This window comes from Vulpes vulpes, chromosome 11, assembly GCF_048418805.1.
Source record: "Vulpes vulpes isolate BD-2025 chromosome 11, VulVul3, whole genome shotgun sequence".
Taxonomy (NCBI): Eukaryota; Metazoa; Chordata; class Mammalia; order Carnivora; family Canidae; genus Vulpes; species Vulpes vulpes.
The window spans coordinates 78,754,492-78,781,964 of record NC_132790.1 but is presented as its reverse complement, the minus strand read 5'-3'; the positions used below and the strand labels follow the sequence as shown (position 1 = coordinate 78,781,964).

At 35.3% G+C, this 27,473-nt stretch overlaps 1 protein-coding gene across 9 annotated transcripts in view; it reads right to left on the bottom strand.

Annotated features, from left to right (window-relative positions):
- The window catches only part of ATP2C1 (ATPase secretory pathway Ca2+ transporting 1), a 164,730-nt gene that overhangs the window by 35,966 nt on the left and 101,291 nt on the right, over positions 1-27,473 (bottom strand). For all 9 annotated transcript variants that reach the window (XM_026015515.2, XM_026015516.2, XM_026015517.2 and 6 more), the window contains 10 exons: positions 24,918-25,073; positions 23,715-23,783; positions 22,635-22,710; positions 19,759-19,825; positions 14,857-14,981; positions 13,917-14,014; positions 10,907-11,002; positions 10,730-10,819; positions 8,512-8,616; positions 3,029-3,185 (listed from right to left, as the gene is read on the bottom strand). In XM_026015515.2, coding sequence (XP_025871300.1) covers positions 3,029-3,185; positions 8,512-8,616; positions 10,730-10,819; positions 10,907-11,002; positions 13,917-14,014; positions 14,857-14,981; positions 19,759-19,825; positions 22,635-22,710; positions 23,715-23,783; positions 24,918-25,073 — 1,039 coding nt within the window. The remainder of the gene's footprint in view (positions 1-3,028; positions 3,186-8,511; positions 8,617-10,729; positions 10,820-10,906; positions 11,003-13,916; positions 14,015-14,856; positions 14,982-19,758; positions 19,826-22,634; positions 22,711-23,714; positions 23,784-24,917; positions 25,074-27,473) is intronic.

Here is a 27,473-nt window from a genome sequence, read left to right as displayed (position 1 = left end):
AGCTATTACTAAAGAATTATTAAGCAGAAAGGCAAGTAAGGAGCAAATAAATGTTTTTACAAAGCGATTACATGCAGCTCATCTAAACATCAACTATTAGCTCTTTAGAAAATATAATTAGGTATCTGGAGAAACTATGGGTTTATTGAGCTTTGAAAATCAGTTTTAAACAGACACCTCTGAAGGGGGTTGTTACTAATGTATCTTCATCTTCCCATTTTATAGGTCTCCAGAACAATTCAATAGCTTGAAGAGAAGGCTATATTAATTAACTATATACAACATACAACAATTTTGTACATGACAAACCCTAGGAGCTAAATTAATCTGCAACTGACTGAACCACCACTAATTAACAGCAGTTTGGATTCTTTTACTCTTTTCATAACATTAATAAGTATTTCTTATTTTTAACTTTGGTTCTCTAAGAATATCTAACTAACACCACCATACCATTACTGGTACTTTCCAGTCATCCTTGGGCACTTAAGATATAACACAAAGTATTGCTCATTTCCAAATATCATTTAGCTTATCCTCAGAATTCTGGAACTTCTGATAACTACCTTATGAGCCAAAAATGTGTCACCATCTGGAATATTATTAGACTGAACAATTTACCAGAGAGAGCACAAAAAAGCACACTAACTAAACATATGTATCTCATGGGTAAACTGAAAAGTCATAACCAGATCACAAGCAGTATTCATTCTTATTCATGCAGAAGGATTAAATATATTTGGAAAACCAAGAAAGGAGAGAAAATGAGTGAAAATATCAGTGAGGATGACAGAACATGAGAGACTCCTAACTCTGAGAAACGAACAAGGGGTAGTGGAAGGGGAGGTGGGTGGGGGGATGGGTGACTGGGTGATGGACACTGAGGGGGGCACTTGACGGGATGAGCACTGGGTGATATGCTATATGTTGGCAAATTGAACTCCAATTTAAAAAACTAAAAAATATATAAATTTTTTTTAAATTTAGGGGTGGTGGAAGGGGAGGAGGGCGGGGGCTGGGGGTGAATGGGTGACGGGCACTGAGGGGGGCACTTGACAGGATGTGAGCACTGGGTGTTATTCTGTATGTTGGTAAATTGAACACCAATAAAAAATAAATTTATTAAAAAAAAAAGATAAAAAAAAAAAAGAAAGAAAGAAAACCAAGGTTAGAGGCAAACCACTTCTATTCTCCCAATGTCAGAGTGATATACCTAATTATTATGTAGATGTGAGCTCCAAAGGCTTTCACCCTGGAGAGCCACTTGATGTTGGAACAGAGGCAGAAGGCAAAGGAAGGGGAAAGTGAGTATCAATTCATGTGTCAGTAAACCCTAAGAAAGGGAGATCAGTTCCTGGCTCTCTCAGTGGAGGGTTAGCCTAGAGGTTAGTATCCTATGTTTGTTTGCTTCCTTAGCACAAATGAAGATCTACTGCTACGACTACTGTTTGGGGCAAGGTTAGGTAGTAGACCTTTTTCATGAGGAGGGTCCCCTACTAAAGCATAAAAACAAAACATACTCTAATTTCAAAATTAAGAACCAAGTATACTTAAGAAACTTATAATTTAGAAGATGTAACTTAGGTACATATCAAGTTAAATCTGATGTCTTTCTGTTCCCAATATGGTAATTTTAGGGAGAGGAGGAAAGTGGAGCTTAACCAGAGGAAAAGACATGAAGCAAGAGACAAATGACCAGAACATTTCCTAAAGCCCTGCAAAACAGAGATTTTTCTCCTCTCCCAACTCTGGTCTCTTTCACAATGTCACACCAAACCACAAATACACAAACTTCCATAATCCTTCAGATGATGAGTTAAAATAAGTGTGAAACCTCTGAAACTTCTTTAGTGTCTCTAAACCCAAGCCAACTTTGGACCCCCTTGCTGTGAGCTGCTAAGAATAACAAAACTCTGCCTTCAAAGCCACAAGAGTACTTTTCTAAACCTAGCTTATTATAAGAGCAGAAATTCTGTAGGTCTATCCAAATGTTTTATAACCACAGATAGCCCTTGCTTAAGTGAACCATGAATATTTTTTTACATTAAGTTGTTTCCTCCTTCCAGGACTGTGCTTGATCTCTATTTTGTAAAATAATAAGATTAAGGAAGGCAACTCTTCCAATTTCCCTGAGAGAGACTACATAAGTATATATATTCCCCACAAGCCAGATGACTATCCAGAAAGTAAAAACCAGGTATGGCCCCAACCCTGGCCTCTTCACCTACATATACTGTCCTTAACAGCCTAATGTTTGTGTGCATATCAGATCCTCTCTCCCCCATCATTGTTTAGTCAGCAACACAGACATAAAATCAGAATCTGGACACTTCTTTCCTCTGAATGGCAAGGGAAGGTCAGCAGAAGAGGAAGGCCTCAGTTTAAAGGACAAATTAAAAGCTTAAAACATTAGTATTTAGGAAAGTATTTTAGATCTATCAGTAATTACAACAGTCCAAATGATGAAATGAGAAATATCACTTTACCTTCTTCTATCTCCCTTCTCATAAAATAAAGTTGTCTAAAATAAAATTCCTTTCACCTACTCAGAGGCCAATGCATATCTGTAAAAACTAGAAATTTCGTATTTTGCTACATTCCCAACTTCTTTTATTTTAGGGGTCAAAGAGCCAACTAAAACATAACACTTTAGAAATGGATGTTCTACAAAGTCTGGGATACAGCACATGACAGCTCATATGTGAAGCATGAATTCAGCTACGATTAAAAGAAGGCATCACTGGGGAGGGTGCAGGAATAGGTGAATGGGATAAAGAGGTACAAATTCCACTTATAAAATAAAAAAATCATGAGGATGAAAAGTACAGCATAGGGAATATAGTTAATAATATTATAATAATGTTATATGGTGACAGATGGTGACCGTGCCACCATGGTGAGCATTGCACAATATAGACTTGTCAAATCAATATGCTGTACACCTACAACTAATATAACATTGTATGTCAATTCTACTGCAATGAAAGCAAGCAAGCAAGCAAGCATTATCTTGCTGAAATGGCCTTACCTCTGAGCCCTGCAGAGCCCATTCGTGCCTTCTCTTGTTGGTACAGATCTCTCTGCTGCTGGGTAAGTGTCAAGGTTTGCCCTTTGCTGTAGTATGTAGTACAATACTTTATCACTTGTTCATAAGCCCCTTTCATAAAACAAATCTCTGGTCCATCCTAAAAGAAAAAACCGCAAATAAATTCAAGTTTATTTCAATTTATACATATCTGTCACTGGAGTCCAACAATACATGGCATGCATTTCTCATAATCCCAAGGGAAGTTACTCAAGCCTAACTAAGGCTTTGAGTGGCACTTGAACTCTGAAGATTACAAGCTCTTTTGTGGAAGCTTTCTTTACCCTCTAGAGAAAATAGCATCTACTTCCCACCCTCACCTCCACAACTGAAGGCAATGCTATACTAAGCCCTTTTAGGTCAGGAACTCTGAGGTTGGGGAGAACCTTACAACCTAACAGGAAAAAGAAAGAAATCTATCATCAGCCCACAAACAGTAATTCAGGCTTTCCATTAGTTGCTATTATATGTACAAATATATATGACCACATTTGATTCTCACAACCACTTTATAATTACGGGTATTATCAGAACCTTTTACTTTTTACCCTAGGAAAGCATTATATAAAAGCTTACAATGAAAAACTAGAGCTGCCTGCCCAAACTTTCTCACCTCTAGTCTTACTCAACAGAGCCAAACCAATTTTAACTCTTTTAGCTGTTTTCCTTGGTATTTATCTCCATGTTATTAAATACATTTATACTGCTACTTTTTCACTGATCAATTTTATACATTGCCCACTGTAACAGGTTAGTAGTTAGGCCACCGCTACTACCTATTCCTCCACTCATCATTACAAAACAGTTAAAGCAAAAGTTGTCAGTATTCTGTTTAATGATTCCTCATTGCTAATCGAATAGTCACTAGAACAGTTCACAAACATCCCACTTCTTGCAGGCACATGACAAGAACATATTTCCCTGCCCTTCTCTCCCACTTTGAAGTCAGGCGTGACTTGCTTTGACCGATAAATATGAGCAATACTGTGTCACTTCCAAATGGAAATAATGTGCTATTCCTCTGGCCCTGCTAGGGCAGTGTGTGCTCAAATTGAGATGGAGCTCCCACCTGCCTGGGTCCCCAAGTAACTAGTGAGCAGATACTAGAAGGCAGGAAGGCAACAGGAAGGTATGATGATGTTTCCATAGCCTATATAAATTAAATATATTTCCTTTCTTGTTTAACTTTGTCTTTTAAAAAGCTTATAACTTCTTTTTATTTACTTGGTTTTATTTATACCTATCACTAATTATCTCCAAACTCTTCCATGCAATATAAAAAGCCCTTCTCAATGGTATTTTTTTCTTTTTTTTTTTACTTATTTATTTGACAGAGAGAGAGCACAAGCAGGGGAAGTGGCAGAGAAAAGCAGGGTCCCCACTGGGAGCCCCTTGTGGCACTCAATCCCAGTCATGACCTGAGCTGAAGGCAGTCAACAGACTGAGCCACCCAGGCACCCCTCAATGGTATTTTTCATATGATTAAATGAGCAGGTAAGCTATTCCTTCCACATTATTAATGAAGATCTCCTTCTTGAGTCTTGTTCTCCTTTCTACTTTGAGTTGGTCGACTTGTAGGCCTGCTACATAACTAATATCCAGGAACTTCCCCTTCACCTCTATCATGGGGATTCTTTGCACTGTTCTCCTGGTTAGAACTCTGGGTTTTAAGTCTTCCTTTTCCTTAGTCTACTGTCTTATGTTGGAATAAAATATCTGCAAGTATTTAAGAAAAGGTGTGTGAGATACAGATTTTGAGACATGGAGTATCTCAAAACGCTTTTATTCTATCACATTTTTAAGGTCAGCTGAGAATAAATTTCCTCTCAATTTGAAGACATTCTTCTATTACCTTCCAGGCTCCAGAGTTCAGTGTTACATTTGCAAAGTCTAAAGAAGCTACATTAATTCCTAAACCTTTGTATATGATCTTCCCCTTGCCTACTCACTCTCTAGCCCAGAAGCTTTCAAAATTCTCCTTAAGCATCCTCAAATTTCTTGATTGTTGTGTTTATCCTTTCATCCCACTCTTTAACATAACTCATTGTGCTAAGCAGCTGACAGGCAATTTTATTTTAGAAGCTGAGGTCCTTCTGGAAATTTTTATGGTGTTATCTGATAAAGTCTTCCCATTTTGGGGGTGCCTGGATGGCTCAGTCAGTTAAGCAGCTGACTCTTGGTTTTGGCTCAGGTAGTAATCTCAGGATCCTGAGATCAAGCCCCAGGGTGGACTCCCAACTCAACAAAGAGTCTGCTTCCCTCCTCCCCCTCCCCCAGTGTTACCTGTGTGTGTGAGTGCGTGCACTCTCTAAAATAAATAAATAGGGCAGCCCCGGTGGCACAGCAGTTTGGTGCAGCCTGCGGCCCAGGGTGTAATCCTGGAGACCCGGGATCAAGTCCCACATCAGGCTCCCCACATGGAGCCTGCTTCTCCCTCTGCCTGTGTCTCTGCCTCTCTCTCTCTCTCTATGAATAAATAAATAAATCTTTAAAAAATAATAACACTGTAAAATATTTAATAAAATTAAATAAATAAATAAATAAATAAATAAATAAATAAATAAATAAATAAATAAATAGATGGATGGATAAATAAATAAATATTTAAGAAAATCTTCCCATTTTCTTGTCTCTCTATTACCACTATTAGGTGGATACTGGCTCTCCTATTTATTTTCTGATTTTTGTACCTTATCTTTTATATTAAGCACCTCTTTGACTTTTTGTTCCACCTTCTGATAAATGTTCTATTTAAGGCATTTTGTTGTCATTTTCTATGGTCTTTGGAAATTTTCTTCATCCACCATTATCACTGTTTTGCTGAGACTCCTTTCTCTGTTGGTTTGGTCTGTGGCTTTCATATTAAAGACTTTTCCCTAGGGATGCCTGGATGGCTCAGCAGTTGAGCATCTGCCTTCAGCTCAGGGCATGATCCTGGAGTCCCAGGATTGAGTACCACATCAGGCTCCCTGCAAGGAGCCTGCTTCTCCCTCTGCCTATGTCTCTCTCTCTCTCTCTCTCATATGAATAAATAAAATCTTAAAAAAAAATAAAAAGACTTTTCCCAAGTATCTAGCAATCCCTGACTATCCATTTACATTAAGACTGAAAAAATTAAAGGTTTAGAAACTCCATGGGCATTGATAGGTTTACCAAATGATGGCCCTCGCTGTATGATGATGAGATGATAACCAAGAGTCAGTAAACTCTACCAATGAGTGATGAGCCCGCTTAAAAAATACTCTGTACTAGGGGCACCTGGGTGGCTCAGTCAGTGAAGCATCCGACTCGTAAACTCAACTCAGGTCTAGATCTCAGGGTGGTGAGTTGGGACCCTGTATTGGGCTCCAAAATGGGTGTAGAGTTTACTTAAAAAAAAACAACAACAAAAAAAAACTGTACTGTGAGGATCTCCCTGGGACCAGTCAGCTTCTCTACAACTCCTCAATCTTCTTAGAGAGATACCTCCCTGCAGGCATTCTAAGAAAGTGGAGGTATGACTAGAGACTTACCCTGGAGGACAGTGATTTGCCCTTAATCACTCTGTTTTCAGTTATAAGCCTTAATTCTGCCCTCCACTCTTGTCTCCAAGATGAGACTTCTAATATTCCACAGAGATACAAAAAAAGGGGGGGGGGCTGATAATCTGGCCTCAAGAAACAGGAAGTTCTATTGGTTCCTCACCCAGAATTTCAAACTGATCTCCTATTTTTAGCTTTCTGTCTTAGTCTCTATTTTCACACTGAGTCTTCTATACTTTCTATTTTTTATATCCTTTACTCATTGGTTATCATTTTGGCAGGTTCCAGGGAAAAAGTATAAATAAATGTATACTGACCTGCTCAAATGAAAGTCTTCTTAAGCCAAACTATTTGAACCACTGGAGTTATTTTTAAAATTGGTAAATCTGCCACATTTGTGCCAGGCTGACCTCTTCTAGATCTTGAGTCACATCTGTGTATTTGGGTTTTGTTAGTTACATTGGCTGGTTTTGTATTGTATAAGAAGCTCTTCAGATCAGTAAATGAGAATATAATCACATAAATCTTTTTCAAACTTATATCCTGCTGCTACCTATCTCCCACTCCCACAACTGAGAAGATCAGTCAAACTGTAACATCAGAGTATAACTTCCAGAGTACAACTTTGGTGAAGTTAGATTCAAAATTGCTGAAGTCAAATCATTAAACTTTATATGAGCTACATTATCCTGAAGTACTGTGTGATCATACATAAAACGTAAAGAAACTGACCTTTCAAATAAACTCAAATACATATTACAGCTGTATTAACTCTACGTCAAGGGACATTAGCTGAAAATTATCTAACTCTAATGCAATTTTTGAAAGCTTAATGTTGCTAGGTTTAAGTAGGCTCCAAGCCCAATGTGAGACTTGAATTCACAACTGTGAGGTCAAGAGTCACATGCTCCAACTGTGCCAGCCAGGCACCCCTTATGTTACAAGGTTTAAAGGTATTTTATTTTTACAGTTTTATTTTCACTTGTCTCCCTTCCCAGGGATTCATAAAAGTTCCTTTAAAGCTTAGATAGAAGTATTTTTAACCCTCATGGACAGAGTTCCTGGCAGACATCTATCTAAAAGTTCAATGTTGGCCAAATTGACCAATGTTGGTCAATTGTTGGCCAACTGACCTTTCTTTTAAAATCAATTATATTTCCTACTTATTATGGGTGAAGGGGAAATCTCACTCATTCCTGTCTATAGAGACATAATGGTTTCAAACTATTTGCTCACAGGTGAAAAAATACATAACCAATTAATTCCTAATAAAGAAAATATAAAAATATAAAAATAACAAATACTTTAAAGGCAGAGTAAGTTTAAGCATCACACTATTAACAGCAACTATGAGTGACATAATTATACACTGCCGATAACTAAGAATTCTTATTACACTAACTTTGTAAAAATTTCTAAAGTACCCAGGAATAAAGTAGCAGCTGGAAATATCAGTGCTTGTCATTTTGTCAGTTTTTAAGATGAATAAACCAATATGAATTATAGACATTTGGTAACCACTTTCCCACAAAATAATGTGGTTTTGTTTGTTCTGAAGACAAGACTACAGTGAAAGAACACAGAGTGACACCAGAGGGCAGAAACCTTTAATACACAGTCATCAACAACAAAAATATCAAATCTGATGTCTCAGGATCTAAGACACTGAGACTTGGGTCTAACTCATTTTAAGCTGTTTGCTCATACAGCAAAACTCGATGTCTCTATGCATAAATTCAAAGAGAACATGAGAACAAGGATAAGTTACTATAAATTATATATACTTTAAAGCAATGGGACTTTGTTATAGTCAATGAGTATTTAAACCTAAAGGTGGATAATAAATACAATGTAGTCATCTATGTTAAACAAGATTTAGTATGTACTCTTTACATGGAAGGGTACCTGCTGTGTTCGATGTACACACTTAACAGCCATCCATTTTTGCTCAGAGCTAAAAGGATATTCAGCTTTTCTGACATAGTCCTGTTGAAGTCCATCAAGACCCATCTATATGGCACAAAAAGAAAGTTAATTCTCACCAACATGTGATTATTTTTTCCTTTAACAAAGAACAAGGATCACAATGTACAGCTAGGCTGGCTAGAGATACCTGGAGTATTTTTCAAATAATGGTGATAGAATAGCAGTGCTCCATCTATATATACCACATTTCTCTGAACGGCAACATACATGATCAAGATGAAAGCCTGGGTGTGTAGATACAGTGTAAGACATGCTACCTGGACTATAGGTAGACCAAATCTTCAACACTGTCTAGATTAAAATCTCTACTGGCTCAAATTCTGAAAGGAAGCAGGATACATATAAATAAAATACCCAACCAACACTGAGCATGTACTTTTATGATCAACAGAAGCTTCAAATTCAATTCCTTACTTCTTAGGGATTCAAATCTATTTTTCCTGTTGCCACTATCCTACTCTCTTACATCCTACCACTTGATATTCTGACTACTACCAGTGTACTGTAGCTGTTCTTCCCAATATCCTCTACATTTTCCTCCAAATATTCAAAAATATTTTTTAAACTACTCAAAAACCTAGCTTATTGCTTTTTGTTCTCTTTGCTATCTACTGAAACATGTTTAGACTCTTCTTCCTGGCTTTCAAAGGTCCCTTCAGAAACCCACCATGCAGTCTATTTAACAATCCTCAAAGGGATCCCTGGGTGGCTCAATGGTTTAGCACCTGCCTTCAGCCCAGGGCCTGATCCTGGAGACCCGGGATTGAGTCCCATGTCGGGCTCCCTGCATGGAGCCTGCTTCTCCCTCTGCCTGTGTGTCTCTGCCTCTCTCTCTCTCTCATGAATAAATAAATAAAATCTTTAAAAAAAAAATCCTCAAACTCTTTTTTTTTTCATCCAAGTTAACCAATATATAAACTACCATGTAATCTATGATTATTTATTCCTCTATGCTTTTATTCTTGCTCTTTCCCTAGCTTACCTCCCATCTAAATCTTGCCTATCCCTCAAAACCGAAGTCTCAAGTCTGGATTTGCCTTGTTCTTATTTGTGGTTCAACTTTTAAGACTTAACTATCTTCTATATTGGTCTAGCTTGTATTTGTTCCAAGAATGTCACAGTGTCAACTCTCTACCTAAAATGTGAGGTTCCTAATCATAAGCAGGTAGTTTTCACACTCTTTACCTCTTAAAAAAGTTAATATAAGGTTATGTATAACACCACTGTTAATACTGGTTAACAGATTAAACTTCTAAATATCTTTCAAAAAGCTATTTGATGCTATTTTAGTTATCAAAAAACAATAAAGAAATGCACTTTTTACTAACAAAACATATTCTAAAACTATCAATTTTATTTTATTAAATTTAATATAATAACCTACATTTCCATATTGAATCTCAATTCAAACAACTTCATTTAGAGATATCCTATTTCACACAAGTCTCAAAATTTTCTAAGACTGCTCTTAAAAGTAAGAGTTTTAATTTTTGTTATGGGAGGGATAGAGTGGACTTCAGGTTTTTCATCTAATCAAATATAAGACTTAGAAGAGGCCATCAATTGGGATAAATGAAAGGGTCACAGAAAACAGCACCCTCTCTCTCCAACACATTCTAATTCTATACTCCTTTTAAGAAATTGATAATGAAGGAAATAGGAAGACAAGAGAAAGAAAAGCTGATTTCTCATGATGTCCTTAATATCTTCACATGGAAATACTTAAAGAATGCTGTCTTCATTCATTTTAAAGTTAGCACTTCAACATTACACACATTGAGAAAGCCTTCCACACAAAACTCTAAATATTACGGAAAATATTATAAGAACATTCACTCATAAGAAATCCAGTCACTAAAAAAAAAAAAAAAAAAAGAAAAAAAGAAATCCAGTCACTGGTCATTAGTTTGTTTCTTGAATATAAGAGATAAAGCTATGTTGAAAAGGCTTTATTTTTATCAGCTCTGTATTTTAAGAATAATAAAAATGGTTCACAAACCATTTTTGGGCAATAAAAACAATAAAATATTGTGAGTCTTCTTCATTCTAAACCTAAAAACCTATAATACTGAAATTGATGACCTCACATTCTCTTGTGAAAGTGATGTCTCATATGTCAAAGAAATCAAACACATACCTTCATTGCAAGAGCAATTAAGGCTCCTTCCGTTGGCTTCCCCATTAGAGTGTTGTTTCTAATTACAGCATCATTGCATACACAACCCGCCTAAGAGAAATATACAGAGACTATGAACCCATCACTGTGTTCTAAGTCATTATGAAAAATCACCTTCTTAGAGAATAAAGTATTTACCTCAACAATTCTGCTAACAGCTGGGTTATAGAATCCATGAACAACATCACCATCAACAATCACTTCCCCAAATGGATTGTAGCCAACACCAGTAACCTAAGGAACATACAGTGAGGTCAATAATCCAACCCAGAGAGACAGTGATAATATTTATGAAAGCCAAAAACGATGATGACTTGTGTCATTTCATTTTATACACCTTGATGCTATTAATGTATATACCTAGAAAAGCACATGTCTAAAAGAACATGTGCTTTTAATACATAATTCTTTTAATAGTTAAAAGAATATAGATTCCAGGGTGCCTGGGTGGTTCAGTTGGGTAAGTGTCCAACTCTTGGTTTCAGCTCAGGTCATGACCTCATGTATCATGACACTGAGCCCTGAGTCAGGTTTCAAGCTCTGCACAGAGCCTGCCTGGGATTCTCTCTTTTCCCCTCTGCCCTTCACCCCTGCTGCTTGTGCGTGCTCTCTCTCTCCCTAAAAAAATAAAATCTAGATTCTAATTTTCACCATAATAACAAACCTATAGTTAATTATATGAATAATTAATTATAATACAATTATATTATATTTAATATATTAATTTAATATATTATATATTATATATTAAATTATAATAAATATAAGAATGTATAGCATATTTTAAGTAGAAATATACTGCTAATACAATTAATATAAATTTATATTGTTTCTACTTATAATACACTATAAAAGAGTAAACCATGAAAATCTCTAAACATAAGTGAGCTTTAAATTTATGTAACATCTATAAACATACTCAATTTTCCAAGAATTCAATTCCATTTCCATATCTAACATTTGTGACAAACCTGAGACCCAGAAAAAAAGCAGAATTCTTTTGGCAAATATGCAGGCTAGGCTCAGTGACATTACATGATTTATCCTAGCACTTAGAAACTACTTTAACATAGTATATTACATGCCAGTTTTAAAAATCAGAGGTACAGACAAGCCAGATACTTATTCCATATGGCTAGAACTAAGCCAAACAAGTTGAATTTCACAGCAAAAATAAGACAGTTTAGAGAGAAATTAACAAACAGCTAATGCTTGACATATGGAAGTACGAGGTTAAAACAACAGAAACTGGGCAGCCTGGGTGGCTCAGAGGTTTAGTGCCGCCTTCAGCCCCAGGCTGTGATCCTGGGGACCAGGGATCGGGTCCCACGTTGGGCTCCCTGCATGGAGCCTGCTTCTCCCTCTGCCTGTGTCTCTGCCTCTCTCTGCCTCTTGTAAATAAATAAATAAATAAAATCTTAAAAAAAAAACCAGAAATTTATTATACCCTACTTTCCATACCTGAACTATGCAAGCACATGTTAAACCCCAATGACTCTAAATCATCAACACACACCATATTGGGTATCCTTAACCAAATCTAACACTCTAAATATCAATAATATTATTTTAAACCCTACATAAAATGGAATTAAATAAACTTAAGTACAACTTCTGTCAATTTGTCTAATGATACAGTGAATTGGATACAAATACAATTTAAAATATGGTACCCTTCTTAAGTAGTGTCAACGAACATACTAGCTAGAAAGCCTGTTAAGACTGGGGTTAGACTAGAACTTGTCCTTACCTAGCTTCAAAATTAACCAATACACATAGAATGACATGTATTTAAGAAACTGCCAAAATATTATTTTTAAAATGAAGTAATTCATCTATTAATTTACTCCTCCCACAAGTATTTACTACTATGAGGAAGGCCCTGTGTTTGGCAACTTAGTTCTGCTCTATTACAACTTTAATAGTATAAAGAGGAACAGAAAATTTTACCTGGGCTAAAAACCAAGAGGCATCAAGTTCTATGAAAACAATATCTAAGGCCAGTTCTGGGCAGCCAGCAAAGCTTTTTTAAAGAAGTGGGGTTGAATGTTTATCACAGCAATACCCATAATAGCCAAACTATGGAAAGAGCCCAGAAGTCCATCGACAGATGAGTATCTGTCGCTAAACTGCATATATATATATATATATATATATATATATATCCATTGTATATATACAATGGAATATTACTCAGGCATTAAAATGAAAGAAAAATCCTGCCATTTGCAAGGACATGAATGGAACTAGAGGGCATCATGCTAAGCGAAATAAGTCAGAGAAGGAGAATTATCATAAAATTTCACTCCTATATGGAACTTAAGAAACAAAACAGAAGAGCATAGGGGAAGGAATGGAAAAATAAAACAAGACAAAATGAAAGACGGAGACAAAACATAAGAGACTCTTAATCATAGGTAAGAGTTGCTGCAGGGGAGAGATGTCGGAGGATGATGGACTAAGAGCACAAGATGTAATGAGCACTGGGTGTTATATAAGACTGATGAATCACTGAACTCCACCTCCGAAACTAATAATATACTACATGTTAATTAAATTTAAAGAAAGAAAGAAAAAGTGGGGTTGGAACTAAGTTGCAAAGGATGAGGTAATAGACTGTCCTATACACAGTGAGAATAGCAGCAAAAGTCCTGAAATAGGAGGAATTTTGCTACACTGAAAGAATCATAAATCTGTGTATCTGGTGCCCAGAAAGCACAGTAGAATATATAAGGATAAAGAAAGAAATAAGGAACAAAATATGTAAGGGCCTTGAGAGGCCATAAGTCAGGATCCTGGTCACAATGGAAAGCCACTAAAACATCTTAGTTTTGGGAGTGACTTGCTAGTATTTGGTTCTAAAAGACCCCTCAAGCTGCATAGACAACAAAAATAAAAGTTCGTTAACAAACGGCTGTAGGAGTAATTAAAAGACAGGTGCCAAGGATGATTCAAAGTTTCTGGACGGTACAAATGGAGTGTACAAGTGAAGTGGGATCAAGACCAGTAGCACAAGGAAAAGACTCTGCTGGTGATGAATTTATAGCCCTTTTGAAGATAAGACACTAGAATGGTTAGGAATGTCTAAACACCAAGTTTCTTAACAAAGAAATACAGTTGTTAAAAAAGGAAAAAATCTATAGAGTACCTCAGCATGCAGACCATCCGAAGTAAATATGTGAGTAACAGTCATTTCATTCTTTGTCAGTGTTCCAGTTTTATCTGAACAAATCACATTACAGCAGCCTATAGAATAAATCATTACATGTCATCAAAAGAGTCAGGAAGAAATAAACAAGTTTATATTAAAAACACTGGAAGCCTGTCCTACTTCTCTGAATTTTACACAAATTAGGCTCACTGATAATTTTATTTTCTCTCATTGTGCTTTTCACCATTAAGTTCTGAAATTAAAATTAAAAAATAGTGATAAATGCTGACTTTTCCTTATTAATTTGCAGTTGAATTTCTACAAAGCTTCTCAGTATTAGCTTTATATTATAATGTTACATAATACCTTTTCTAAAGTGTTAAGGGTTCTTAAATATAAACCCATATAAATTTTCAGTCTGTATTTTAAAGTATTTTGCCTTCTCAATAGTATAATGCAAACTAAAAAATGAAATTCAGTATTTGTGGATTCCTAAATTTAAAAAAAAAAAAGAAATTTCACAGCATAAAGTTTTGTTATAGCAACATTTAGCAACTGTTGTATATTTACTGTTCTTATCAGCAAATTCAGCTGGAGTGTGATTTCTAGGATCTATGATAATTATCTTGAGATGTCAAAAGAAAAAGTTTCTATTAATTTTATTCCAAGGTTTCATTTGTTATATATGGATTTCTTTTTTACATAATTTAAGCATTAGAACATTCCATGACACAGATTTCTCTGAAAGTCCCCAGTCTTGAATGATACACATTTTTAATTACCTTTTCTGGTCATGAAAACCATACTTAACTTTGCCACAAGCCAAATATCACTATGTTAGCCTCTCAGACAAAAAAACTATTGCAACCTCATGATTCACTGTTGATGTAAACTAGCACACTATTGCTTAAGTATGCTTGTATTACCACATACTTACCCAGAGTTTCAACAATAGGCAGTTTTTTCACAATGGCCCTTTTCTTCACCATTCTCATAACACCAAGGGCTAGAGTCACTGTGACCACAATGGGAAGACCTTCAGGAATTGCTGCCACAGCCAAACTGTAATCAATATATACTTAGTATTGAAGTATAAATAAAATAGTACCTACAGCAATAATTTCAATTAGCTTTTACTTAAACAGAGGCTAATAAAAATACAAAGTTAATACTGTAATAAAAAATACTTAAAAATTAATTAAGAGGAAGGGAAAGCTAATTAACATTTATGGGATACCTACTAGCTACCAGGTTAAGTGTAGTGGTTGAAGAATGTACGTTTGTGACATCAGATTGCCTAGACTTATAGCCAAGGCTTCACCAAATTTTACCTCTTTGACTCTGAGCAATTATTGCTCCACTCCTGTAGTTTAATTTTCTTATCTAGAAGTGCAGTGACACTTCTTATCTAGAAGATAGCAGTGACAGATATTCAAACAAAAACTTATACATGACTACTCATAGCAGCACTACTTACAATGGCCAAAATATCACAGTAATGTCCATCAACCGATAAATGGGAAATTGTGGCATACCTATACAATGAAGTATTATTCTGCCATAAAAAGAAATGAAGTACTGATACATGCAAAACATGAATGAGCCCTGAAAACATTATGCTAACTGAAAGAAGCCAGACACAAAGACACATATTTTTATTCCATTTATATGAAATATTAACAATAAAACAAATCCATAGAGACAGAAAGCAGGTTAGTGGTTGCCAAGGGCTGGGGAGAAGAAAGAATGGTGAGTGATTGCCCAATGGGCACAGGGTTTTCTTTTGGGGGGATGAAAAGTACTGATACTTGATAGTGGTTGTGGTTGTACATTATGAATGGACTTAATTCCATTGAATTGCACATTTTTAAATGGTAAATTTCGTGGTATGTGTATTTTCTAACAAAAGATTAATTACTTCATTGTTTCCCCTTTGCAATTTTTTAAAAAGTCAAATTAAGTCTATTTTTTATCCCAGTACAAATATTAGCTCCAACTCTCCTACAGTTAAGGACATATGCATTCTTGTTCTTCATTCTAATGTTGCTGCATCCACCGCTTTTACTCATCAACCTCTATTATCTATTTTTCTTTAGCATCATCTAACTTGATATTATTAGCATCCTGTTCCATAAGCATTTTTAAGTTTTTCACGCTGTTTACAGGTTAATTCTAAAATCTGAAAGCCAATGGATGACATAATACCATTGTCCAAATAGTGTACACTGAAAGAGTAAAAAAATACGTGTCTATCAGGGCACCTGGGTGACTCCATCAGTTAAGTGTCTGAGTCTTGATCTCAGATCAGGTCTCAATCTCGGTCATGAGTTCAAGCCCCATATTGGGCTCCAAAGAAATATGTGCCACCATTAATACTTCCTTCTCTCTTTTGAACTATTCTATGCTGAAACAGAATCCTCTTTTCTTATGCTTACATTAACCCTCACTATATCAGGAAAAATAGGCATCATCATTTACAATCTAGATCTAATGGACCATTCCATTCTTTTGTTTTTAAGTCACTTCATGAACAATTTGCAGAGGAATAAAATGGATTGTGAAAAACTTCATTTGAAATTTTGAATTTTAGGGATGCCTGGGTGGTTCAGCAGTTGAGTGTCTGCCTTTGGCTCAGAGCGTAATCCCGGAGTCCTAGGATCGAGTCCCACATAGGGCTTCATGCATGGAGTCTGCTTCTCCTTCTGCCTAGGTCTTTGCCTCTCTCTGTGGGTCTCTCACGAATGAATGAATGAATTAACTAACTTTGAATTTTAACCTCAAACTATATTCCTGGATTTGAAGGTATATCTGAAATGAGCAATGTCCTTTGGATGCAACTAAACACAGCCTGGAATATATTCACTTTACAAAAAGTAATTTCAAATTCAAAAAATATTTCCAACAGGTTATAGGCTTATCAATTCTGGTTTCACTTTTTGCATTTGTGTCTTCAAAATGCAACAACTTTTGAAAATGTGGATGGTTCATAATTCTGTTGAAAAGAGAACAGTTATTGTCTTAGTAACATAGTTTTTAGACTTATAACTACCAATAACGTAAGTCCAATTAAGCTTTTCATTTCTGTCATCTATTTTCCTTTTAATCACTTTTATATTCATACCAGCCTTTGGTATTTCTCCACTTATAAGTGGTATAAAGTAAAAAGTTGGTAAACAAATATTATAAAACATTAAAGAAAACTGCCATACACATCCTTTTAACAAAAAGGGGTGGTCTAGGTTCTTGTTGGAAAACACTGCATGATGAATTCCTTGCTGTAGAACGACTAACTGAAAGGGAATACCTGTCCTTCCTTTTTTGTCCTTAGAAATAAACTATTCATTCATTAGTTCAGGAATTTCAGAAAACCTAGACTGCCATCCATTAAGATTTCATTTATTTGATTAAATTTCACCCTCATCATTAGAGTGTACGGTGGCTCTTTGTCTCTTGGCTTTCATCTTTTGGTTCACCCAGTAATTCTTCTATCAATTATTCTTTGCCATTATGGTGAAAAGTGAAAAAATTATGATTCCTAACTTTAATGAATAGGAAAGAAAAAAAGGCAACTATAATGACTGTATCTCCAGACCCCTTTTATACTTGTAAATGATGATGTAATACTGAGCAACATAATAAAAAAATTAAAGGATAACAGAATAATGCTATTACATCAACCTTATAAGTGATGTCATCATTCTGCATTCTTATTGTTTTACTCATTTTTTAGGACAGTTGGAAATAATTATTAAAATAATTACTAGGATAATGAAATAACAAAATGTTTCAAGACACAGGAAAAATAAGGTCACTAAAGATCCCATAATATATCTTACTTAGATTTATGAAAGGATAATGGATCCATAATTGCAAAGTAGAATGAGTTTTATTGTATTAAAAAAAATGTTTAACGCTTTGTCCTTTGTAAGACCTTGAAGTAGGAATAAAAATCATGATATGTCAACCCTCACAAACAGAACTGCCCCCTCAAAAATACTAAAAATCTAAAAATGAGTCTAATAGATAATATGCTCATGTTTAATATCTCAAACTCATACCCCATTTTAAATTTATTTCGTATTCAACCCAAGATTGAAGCCAAGAGTTTTAAATTGTATGTTTGCCCCTTTAGGGGAAAAGATACACTGCTTCATCCTATCACAAATATGTTTTAACCTACCAAGTCCTTATAATACATTTGATTTTTTTTTAATTCACGTTTTTGTTCTAATATGTGAACTATTACTTTCTAGTCCTACAATACAGCTTTCATCCAGGATTTCTTTTCCCTAGATGCCTAGGTAAGTTTTACTATTACTTATATCCCATCCATCACCATTTTCCTTTTATCATCTTTGTTTTGCTAGAATTCATACAGGACAGAGAAGGAATAAATTTTCTGATTACTTGCCTATCTGTTTTTAACTAACTGGATTGATACCTTGTCTCTGTCTAGATTTAGACTTAAAATCCCTTCCCCTTGTACTTTGATAGCACTGCCCTGCTGTTCTCTAATGTAATCCAATGTTACTGTGGAGGAAGGGTTAATAAAATCCTTTTCCCTTCTGCATTTAATTAAATCCCTAGCTCTTTTCCCCTAGTGACCTGGTGAGGGTAGTTATGTCAACTATGTTGCTAGGCAACACTACTTATGATAAAGGGATCTCCTGATTGACTGTCTATGGAATGTTAAGAATTCTAATTATTTTACAGGAAGCCATCACTTTGGATTTCCTGAGTGTAGGTGACTCTTATAACTGGACACGTTTCTTGCAAGCACCCTGGAAAGTATATGTTTCCAGAGATGTTGGCTCCCATGGACGGACAATGAAGCATTTTAACCTAGGGTAGCTCGCCCACACATAAGGTCATCCCAATCTCTTGTACCTGAAGCTGAACTGCTGCACAGACTCTCTCAGAAGAGTGCTGCCTTAAGTCGCCCCGCTGTTCAGGGCACAGGTACCAATTGTGACCTATGAAAGTCTTGTGAGTTTAGTAGTCTAAAAAGATCCTATGGTGGAAACTGCAGCTGCTGATGAGAAGTTTGATACCAGTCTAATTATCTTTCCTTTATAGAAAACCTAACTTGTTTAATTTAATAATGATGCACCTAGGTTGGGAGTTTTTTCCATCCTGCTGGGCATTTACATAATCCATACAAACTATAAAAATTTCATGTTTTGTTTCTGATTGAAAAATATTTATGTATCATTTCTTATATAATTTCTTCTTACCTCTTTTAAAACTCCTATCGGTTAGATATGGTATTTATTAAATTATTCTCTTCATTCTGTTTTAGACACTTTGCTCTATTTTTGTGGAGTCCTCTTTGGCTTTATATTATAGCCCTTAAATTCTATTTTCAATTTCAGCAATAAAAATCACAATTTCTAAAAACTTTTTGTTCTCTCTTCTGCAATAATCTGTATATCGTGAATGCATGTGTATCACAAATGCTTTCTAGTTTTCATTTTTCTGCTAGTTCTTGAATCTTCTGTTTTCCTCTGAGATTGACTATTCAATTTCTATTATTATGGTCTTTCTCTTTCATGCTGCTAGTTTTCAGTTACATAATCCTTAACTGTCTATTTATATATAAAAATGCAATCTTGGACTGATAACACCAGACATCCTGTACAGGTTTTATTCACTGCTATATACGTAGGTTTTCATTTTCCTAGAATTCATTTCAATATGTGAATTCTGAAGTATTTAATTAGAGACACTATACTCTTTTATGCTCGTATAATACTTCCATAATGGAACATAACCTATGCCTCTCAGAGAAATTATAGAGGGAAAAGAGATTTTAATTTATAAACAAATGATCAGAACTCACCTTACACTAATAGTAAACATTTCCAGGATATCTTTTCCTAGTAACCAGCCAACCAACATGATGATACCTGGAACAGAATCAAATAGTTATTTTTCCCTTTTATCTATAATCACATAAGTACAGATGGGATAGAATAACAAGCTGAGGACACAGCCAAAGAAGTCCCTTCACATAAAGTGCATCAGAAAAAAAAAAAAGAAAAAAGAAATAAAACAAAAAAACAAAAAACAAAAACAAACAAAAAATAAAGTGCATCAGATCACAATTACAAGATTTTACAAAAATCCATTAAGCAGGAGTGATCAAACTAATGCTGCTTAAAGTTAATGCTACTTAACACACACACACACACACACACACACACACACAGAGTTATACCTTCTATTGCCATTCCTGCCACCCTCCCTTAAAGCAGTATCTGAGGATTCCCACTATAAGAAAATATTACCAGTATTTTCATTCAACGGGGGGGGGGGGGGGGGGGGGGGGGGGTGTAGAGTGAGACACAGAGGTCTTCTATTTATTATCAGCTTTGCAAAAATAAACCCTGGAGCTTTACTTCTCATAACTAAATATCCAAGCAGTACATATAAAGTTTGTACTGCAAACAAAAGAATACTTAGGACTTGGCTCAGAGTGATATAGCTTACTTAAAATACCTAAAATTCCATTAACATTTAAAAATTACTACTTTTATGGCATGTACAAATAAAATCAATTAACATAAACCAAACAAAATACTCTCTGCTTTAATCTTTCTCTCTGAAATAAAGGGGGCACAGAGTGTACCACTGGTTTTGTGAGAAAAAAAAACACAGCATCAAGATTGTATTCTAGGTCAATATAAACATTTAAATAAGTTTTTTTTCATCTTTCTACAACTACAAAATCATAATCTAGATTGTGACTCTTTAAGATCCTATTTCCAATACTTTCTTGAGAAATTATGTCCAATGAACTATACCAGGGAAGCTATAATCTGTGGGCCTCCTTCATGCTTTTGTAAACAAAGGTTGCTGGAACATAGCCACATCCATTTGTTTATGTATTTTCTACGATTGCTTTCCTGCTGATGGCAGAGTTGAGTATTTCCATCAGAGAATGCTGAAAATACTTTGGTATGGACCAAAGGCTAAAAAAAAAAAAAAAAAGCCTGCAGACCTTTCATTTTGATCTTGACCTTTATCCTCTATCACAACAAAAAACATTATGCCCAATGAATTATATTCAAACCAGGTAATCATAAAGTTGAAAGATTTCTATCATTAAATGTGAGATAGTTTCACAGTAGAGCATTAGTATAACTGGGGAGATTTAATTGGCTACATGCCCTTAGATTTATCAAATTCCCTATAAATTCTGGAAAATAAACAGCAATAAATTAAGGGAGTATGAGAATATATACACACTAGTTAAAAATGAGGAATAAAATACTTTTCTACCTTCTACTTTATGATGAAGACAGATGAATCAACAGAATTAATATTTAAATAATTTAGTTGAAACTGCATAACAAGTCTGCTTTAACTTAAAGCTGTATTACTGATTTTGAAACATTAGGCTAACAAGAATAATTAAAATAATAGCATGGAAAAATTAAAGGAGCAAGGACTCGAAAACTGATTCAAGTGTTTAATGTATGATAAAGATGTCATTTCAACTCAGTGAATATAGAATAGACTATAGAATTAATGGTATTGGGATAATTAAGTTTTGAGTAAAAATGTTATGAACTCTACCTTAAGTCTTATACTAAAATAAATTCTAAATAGTAAAATTAAGTGTCAAAGATAAAAACTAAAGTAGTAGATTGATGTTTAAATAGATATAAACATAAACACTTTCCACAACGTGGAGTTGGGACAGCTTTTACGAAGATAACAAAGACAAACTATAATTGCAGATATTGTTAATAGTACAATTATATCAGAATCTTAGGACACAAAGATATTTCAATTACAACTCTATCCTGTACTAAGTTTATTTTATTTATCCCTTAAGGGAATTTAAAATTTGGGAGGAAAATATTTAACGAAAGGATGGATATCCTAATTATATGAAGAGCTGTTACCAACCTAAGACTCAAGGGATAAGATAACAGATTGCAAGTCATAAAATAAAAAGGACCCATACACACAATGACAAAAGTGCTCAGTTTCTCTATAATGAATTGTGAAATAAAATAATGAGAAGTCTTTTATTCATCTGTTCATGACAACAAAGTGGGCAAGGGTGCTGGAAGAGAAATAACTCTGCCTTGCTGATGAAAGATATTATTTAGCAATATGAAACAAAAACTTTAAAAACATGGCAAACATGTCAAAAATCTAAAACTTGCGTGGATAATCTCTGATCCAATAGTTTTACTTTTAAGAATTTAATAAGATACCTGCACTGAAGAATCATTTATATAATTTTAAAATCTCAAAAAACAGAAATGTCTACAAGAGTTCTAAGATATTTTTTCCTACATAATGGAATACTATACAACCACCTATTTCATGACATCAATTCAATGAGCATCTATTTAATGACAAGGTGCTTATGAAGAAAATGTGAAACAGAAAAGGAAAAGTAGTCTATGAATCATACTATCCATTTTGTTGAAAACGAGAAAGACAAATACTAAAATATTTACAGAAATGCTCATTGATTATAATAATTACAGAGAGTTCTAACTTATCTTTGTAGAAAAGGACAATAGTTGGGGACTAGTTTTATAATTTTTAAAAAGTAGTAGCAATCTAAAAATTCATTAAATGAATAAATGTATGCATCTAGCTAAACTTCCCCTTCCCACTCAAAAAAGTAAACAATTTTAAAAACCTAAGTAAATAAGTAAATAGATGAGATATACATACTCACTCTTCTCTTACCTATTATACCAAAGGAGTAAAAGGAAAGCTGTTTTCCTAGAAGGTCCATGCTCTTCTGCAGAGGGGTTTTTGGTGCCTTGACAAATTAGAGTGCAATGATCTAAAATTAGTGAAATACACTAGGTGCCAGGGACTCCGCTAAGTACTTGACATATTCATGCTCATTCCTTTTTTTTTTTTTTCATGCTCATTCTTAATATACCCATGATGTACACAACTCTCTCTTGGTAAGTATTACTCCTTTTATGAGGAAACTAAGGCTGAGACTTTTAAAAGCTTGTTTATTTGAAAAGGTCCATCATGCTCCTCATGCCTATTTTTGAGAAGAAGGCTATTCTCCCGATCAGCTTCTCCAGGACTTTATTACCATCAACTGCCCCCTCACTTTTCCAATCTTCTCCTTTCTGCATCCACAAACAAGCTTACAATCCAAGTCTTTTCCTCCAGCTTGCTCCCTGATCTGCTACTGCTAACTCCCTTCTCTAGCACTCCCTCACTGCCAAGCTTCTGGGAATGGCTTTACACACTGCATCACATAGTGGAATCTTGGCAGGTTACCTAAGAAATCCAGATGATTTGGAGAGAATATGACATTTGTAGAATGCAACTTCCTTTTATATACATAAGGAAGTACTTTCAATGAGAGAACTATTCTGTAATATCCTTAAACAAGAATATCTTCCAGGTTATTTTACTTTGCAATTTTTTCCCCATTACTTGGAATTATATAAAGTTGGGAATTTGAACAAGACAAATATACTATTTAATAATTTTTTAAATTAATATGATAAAGCTAATTTTTAAAAAGAATAGGCCCTATAAATAATTGGCTATAAACCTTTTTCTCCTATAAACAATGAGCATCAAAATGTTTTAGCATATTAGCAATGTCAACTCAAGCCCTTTCAAATACAGTCTTTCTAATTACGTTTCTAAACACTGACAACTGAGTGATATTCCAAATAAAATACTACTTTCAACAGTACATAAAATAATCCACCAATATTTTCTGTCCCTCTACTTACAATGGAGAATTTTAGATTTGAAATTAAAATATCATTAACACAACTAAGTACTTACTTCTTCTGCTTGCATCATCTTAAAAACCTCTCCAAATTCAGAATTTTCTCCTGTTCCAATGACAATACCCTAAAAGAAAAAAAACAGGAGAACAACATTTACTTTCAGATGGAATCACCTCTCTTGGGTAAAACCAAAAACTCTTACTTTCTCCAAAACCTTGTCCACGGTCAAGACAACTAACACACATATCCAAGGTTCCCTTAGCAAATTAACTTTGTGATAGTACTACAGATCACTAGTATTTATGCCTCACCATATAAGCCTTCACCCAATTCTGAGACTCATTCTTCGTTTCTTTTTATTAAAGATTTTTTATTTATTGATTCATGAGAGACACAGGCAGAGGGGGAAGCAGGCTTCTCCACAGGGATCCCAAAGCAGGACTCGATCCCCAGACCCCGGGATCACACCCTGAGCCAACGGCAGATGCTCAACTGCTGCGCCACCCAGGTGTCCCTCTGAGGCTCATTCTTTGTCTATATTAATATTTCTGAAATTCAAAACTGTCTTATACTCAAGAGAGGCCTTTAATGTAGTTTATTTTTCCCTTCAAATGCTACTGAATCATGTCTTTTATGTTTGTGAATCCAGGAAAAAGAATAGCTAAAATCCATCATTAAGTGAATGATATGTGGACAGAATATTACAGCCAGTACCATTATCAATTAAATTAAAATTTTATTTAGCTAGTAATGGACATATCCATGTACTGCTGTTTCTATCTAAAATAAACAAATGAAAAAAAAATGGCTACTGAGGACTATGTTTTTAAAGGCTCCATTATCGGGCAGCCTGGTGGCTCAGCAGTTTAGCACCACCTTTAGCCCAGGGACTGATCCTGGATACCCAGGATCAAGTCCCATGTCAGGCTCCCTGCATGGAGCCTGCTTCTCCCTCTGCCTGTGTCTCTGCCTCTCTCTGTGTGTGTCTCTCATGAATAAATAAATAAAATCTTTTAAAAAATAAAATAAATAAATAAAGGCTCCATTATCTGGCAAATGGCAGAACTATGGAATATTATGCCTCAGGGACATAGCTTCTTAGTCTCACACACAGTGGCCACAAGTTAGGTTCAATTCTGTCATTTCTTTGTCATATATTTTTAAAAGAACCACATAAAATTAGCAAAATAGAACTAAAACAAAAAAAAAGGTTGAAAACAAAGGAACTACTACTTTAAAAACAAGAGGAAAAAATTACCTTTGCTTTGCCACATCTGACCAGTGTTCCCATGAAAGCAATGTTACTTCTTGATGCAAGATCTCCATTAGTTGCAGCTGGCTGAGGAGCGGTCACCTTAGAACAAGGTGTTGTCTCTCCTGTCAAGCTAGATTCATCAATGGAAAGATCCACAGCCTTGGAGAATATAAAGCACTCCATTAAGTTCAAGTTTGAAGATTCTGCTACATTTAATATCTGAAGAGTTTGTAACCATCACTTCTTCCTCAAATATCCCCTAATAATTACTCAAATATTTTATTATATCCATTACTCTAAGAAGACCCAGAACAAGTACAACCATATTTAAAATATGAAGTGAAGTCAACAAAATCCGACATGCAAAATAAATGCTACACTGGGAGATAAAATTAGCAAATTTCAAAATTCAACTAGAGAAAAAGAACACTAGCTGAGATTTGACTTTATCTAGAGAAAACAATTCTCATGATAAAGTATTACTTCCTAATTTTGCCATGCTCTGAAGTTACAAAAATGTGTTTGGCAAATTAAAAAAAAAAAAAAAAAAAAAAAGCTACCTAGAAAGAGAAATATAAATACAAGATATAAAAAGGTACTGAGAAAGAAATCATTTCATCATTTTGGGCTCAATTTTCATGAAACTAAGAAACTTGCTATATATATACACATCCTTACATTGAACCCAATGTAGATCAGCAAAAATCAAAAACGCATATAATGTTTCCATGCAGATCATGAATATCATATTAGATTTCATCCAGGCAACAGGATTCAATTCTAAGGGTTTCAGCCCTAACACAATTCCACTCCTAATACAATTAAGTTTTAACCTACCCTAGCATGCAGAAAAAAAGAGAAAAGAAAGAAAAAAGAAAGAAAAAAGGAAGGAAGGGAGGGGGGGAGGAGGGAGGAGGGAGGGAGGGAGGGAGGGAGGAAGGGAGGGAGGAGGGAGGGAGGGAGGGAGGGAGGGAGGGAGGGAGGAAGGAATCCTCATTTTATATGTGAGAAACACTGCAGATGTGACCTGGCTTTGTTTCTGAAAGTATGAACCACAGAACAATAGTTCCAAGGATGTTCAAAGACACAGAGTATAATGCAATTGGTAGATCACACACACACACACACACACACACACACACACACACAGAATGGGTACCAAATTCAAATAAGTTTTGGAAATACTGAGTTAAGAGCTAAACAGCTTCCTCTACTTAGGTAGTGCTTCCATAAACCTTCAACAGGTCAGTGTGAATAACCTCAAATGGAATACAGATACAACAGGGGTTGTCAAAGTGCAGTCCCACATAACCAAAATTACCTCTCCCTACCTTTTCAGAACTTGTTAGAAATTCACTACCCTACTTCAAATATGGAGGTGGGCAGGGTAAACCTAAAAGACTGTATTTATAAGCCATGCAGGTGATTCTGAGGCATACTTTGAGAATCAATGAATAGTATTTCACAAATTTCTTTGATCCTTTTTATTCCAGAAGGTCTTATCCTAGGGTCTTTAAGACACTTTGAGAAACTAGGACCCAGTGCATGGTATTACTCATTTTACAAGTTAATTCACTCACCCAAAAAACATATTATTGGCTACCTTAACTGTGTACCAGGCACTGAGATAGATTCTAGAAAAGAAACAAGATAAGGGAATAAACCAAGAGCAATTAAATGACTATACAGTCTTTTTGCTATTATAAATTGAGCCGGTGTTCTCAATTAGGCCTCTTGATTGACAGCACATACTATGTACAAAATACTCTAAACCTGGACTCCTGCTAGGTTTTGGCGGGGGGGGGGGGGGGGGGGGGGGGGGGGGGCGGCCAGGCAGTAGGCGGCAGATAATAAACCTCAACTTTTAAATGGTTCATTTTTTTCATCAAGATAAATATCTCATAGAAAATATTAAAAACTGGCACAGCCCAGATGGCTCAGTGGTTTAGCGCTGCCTTCAGCCCAGGGCGTGATCCTGGAGACCCGGGATCGAGTCCCACGTTGGGCTCCCTGCATGGAGCCCACTTCTCCCTCTGCCTGTCTGTCTGTCTGTCTGTCTCTCTCTCTCTGTCTCTTATGAATGAATAAATAAAAATCTTAAAAAAAAAGAAAATATTAAAAACTGGCTCATGGATTATCCCTATCTAAAAAGTAAATTATATCTTAATTCATCAATCTCATTGATTCATTCACTTAACAAATATTTATTAATGCCAGACCCTGTATTATTATATTATACACAGTGGGAATCAGCAGTAAACAAAACTAAGTTCCTGCCCTCAGCTCTTATTCTTATGGGAAAGTATCTAAAAATAAGCAAACAAGAATATGTAATATAATACCTGATAGTGAGGAAAAAACGCATTAGGATGGAGAGTGACATTTTAGATAAAGGAGAGAACATCTAACAAAAGTAGGTGACCCTTTTGTAGAACCGTGATTAACCCGAGGGCCCAAGGATGGGCCACAATCAGGATGAAAGGGATCTAGGCAAAGAAAGCAAAAAATACAAAGACTATGAGGTATGAGGGTAGGAATATGCCTGGTGTGTTCCAGTGC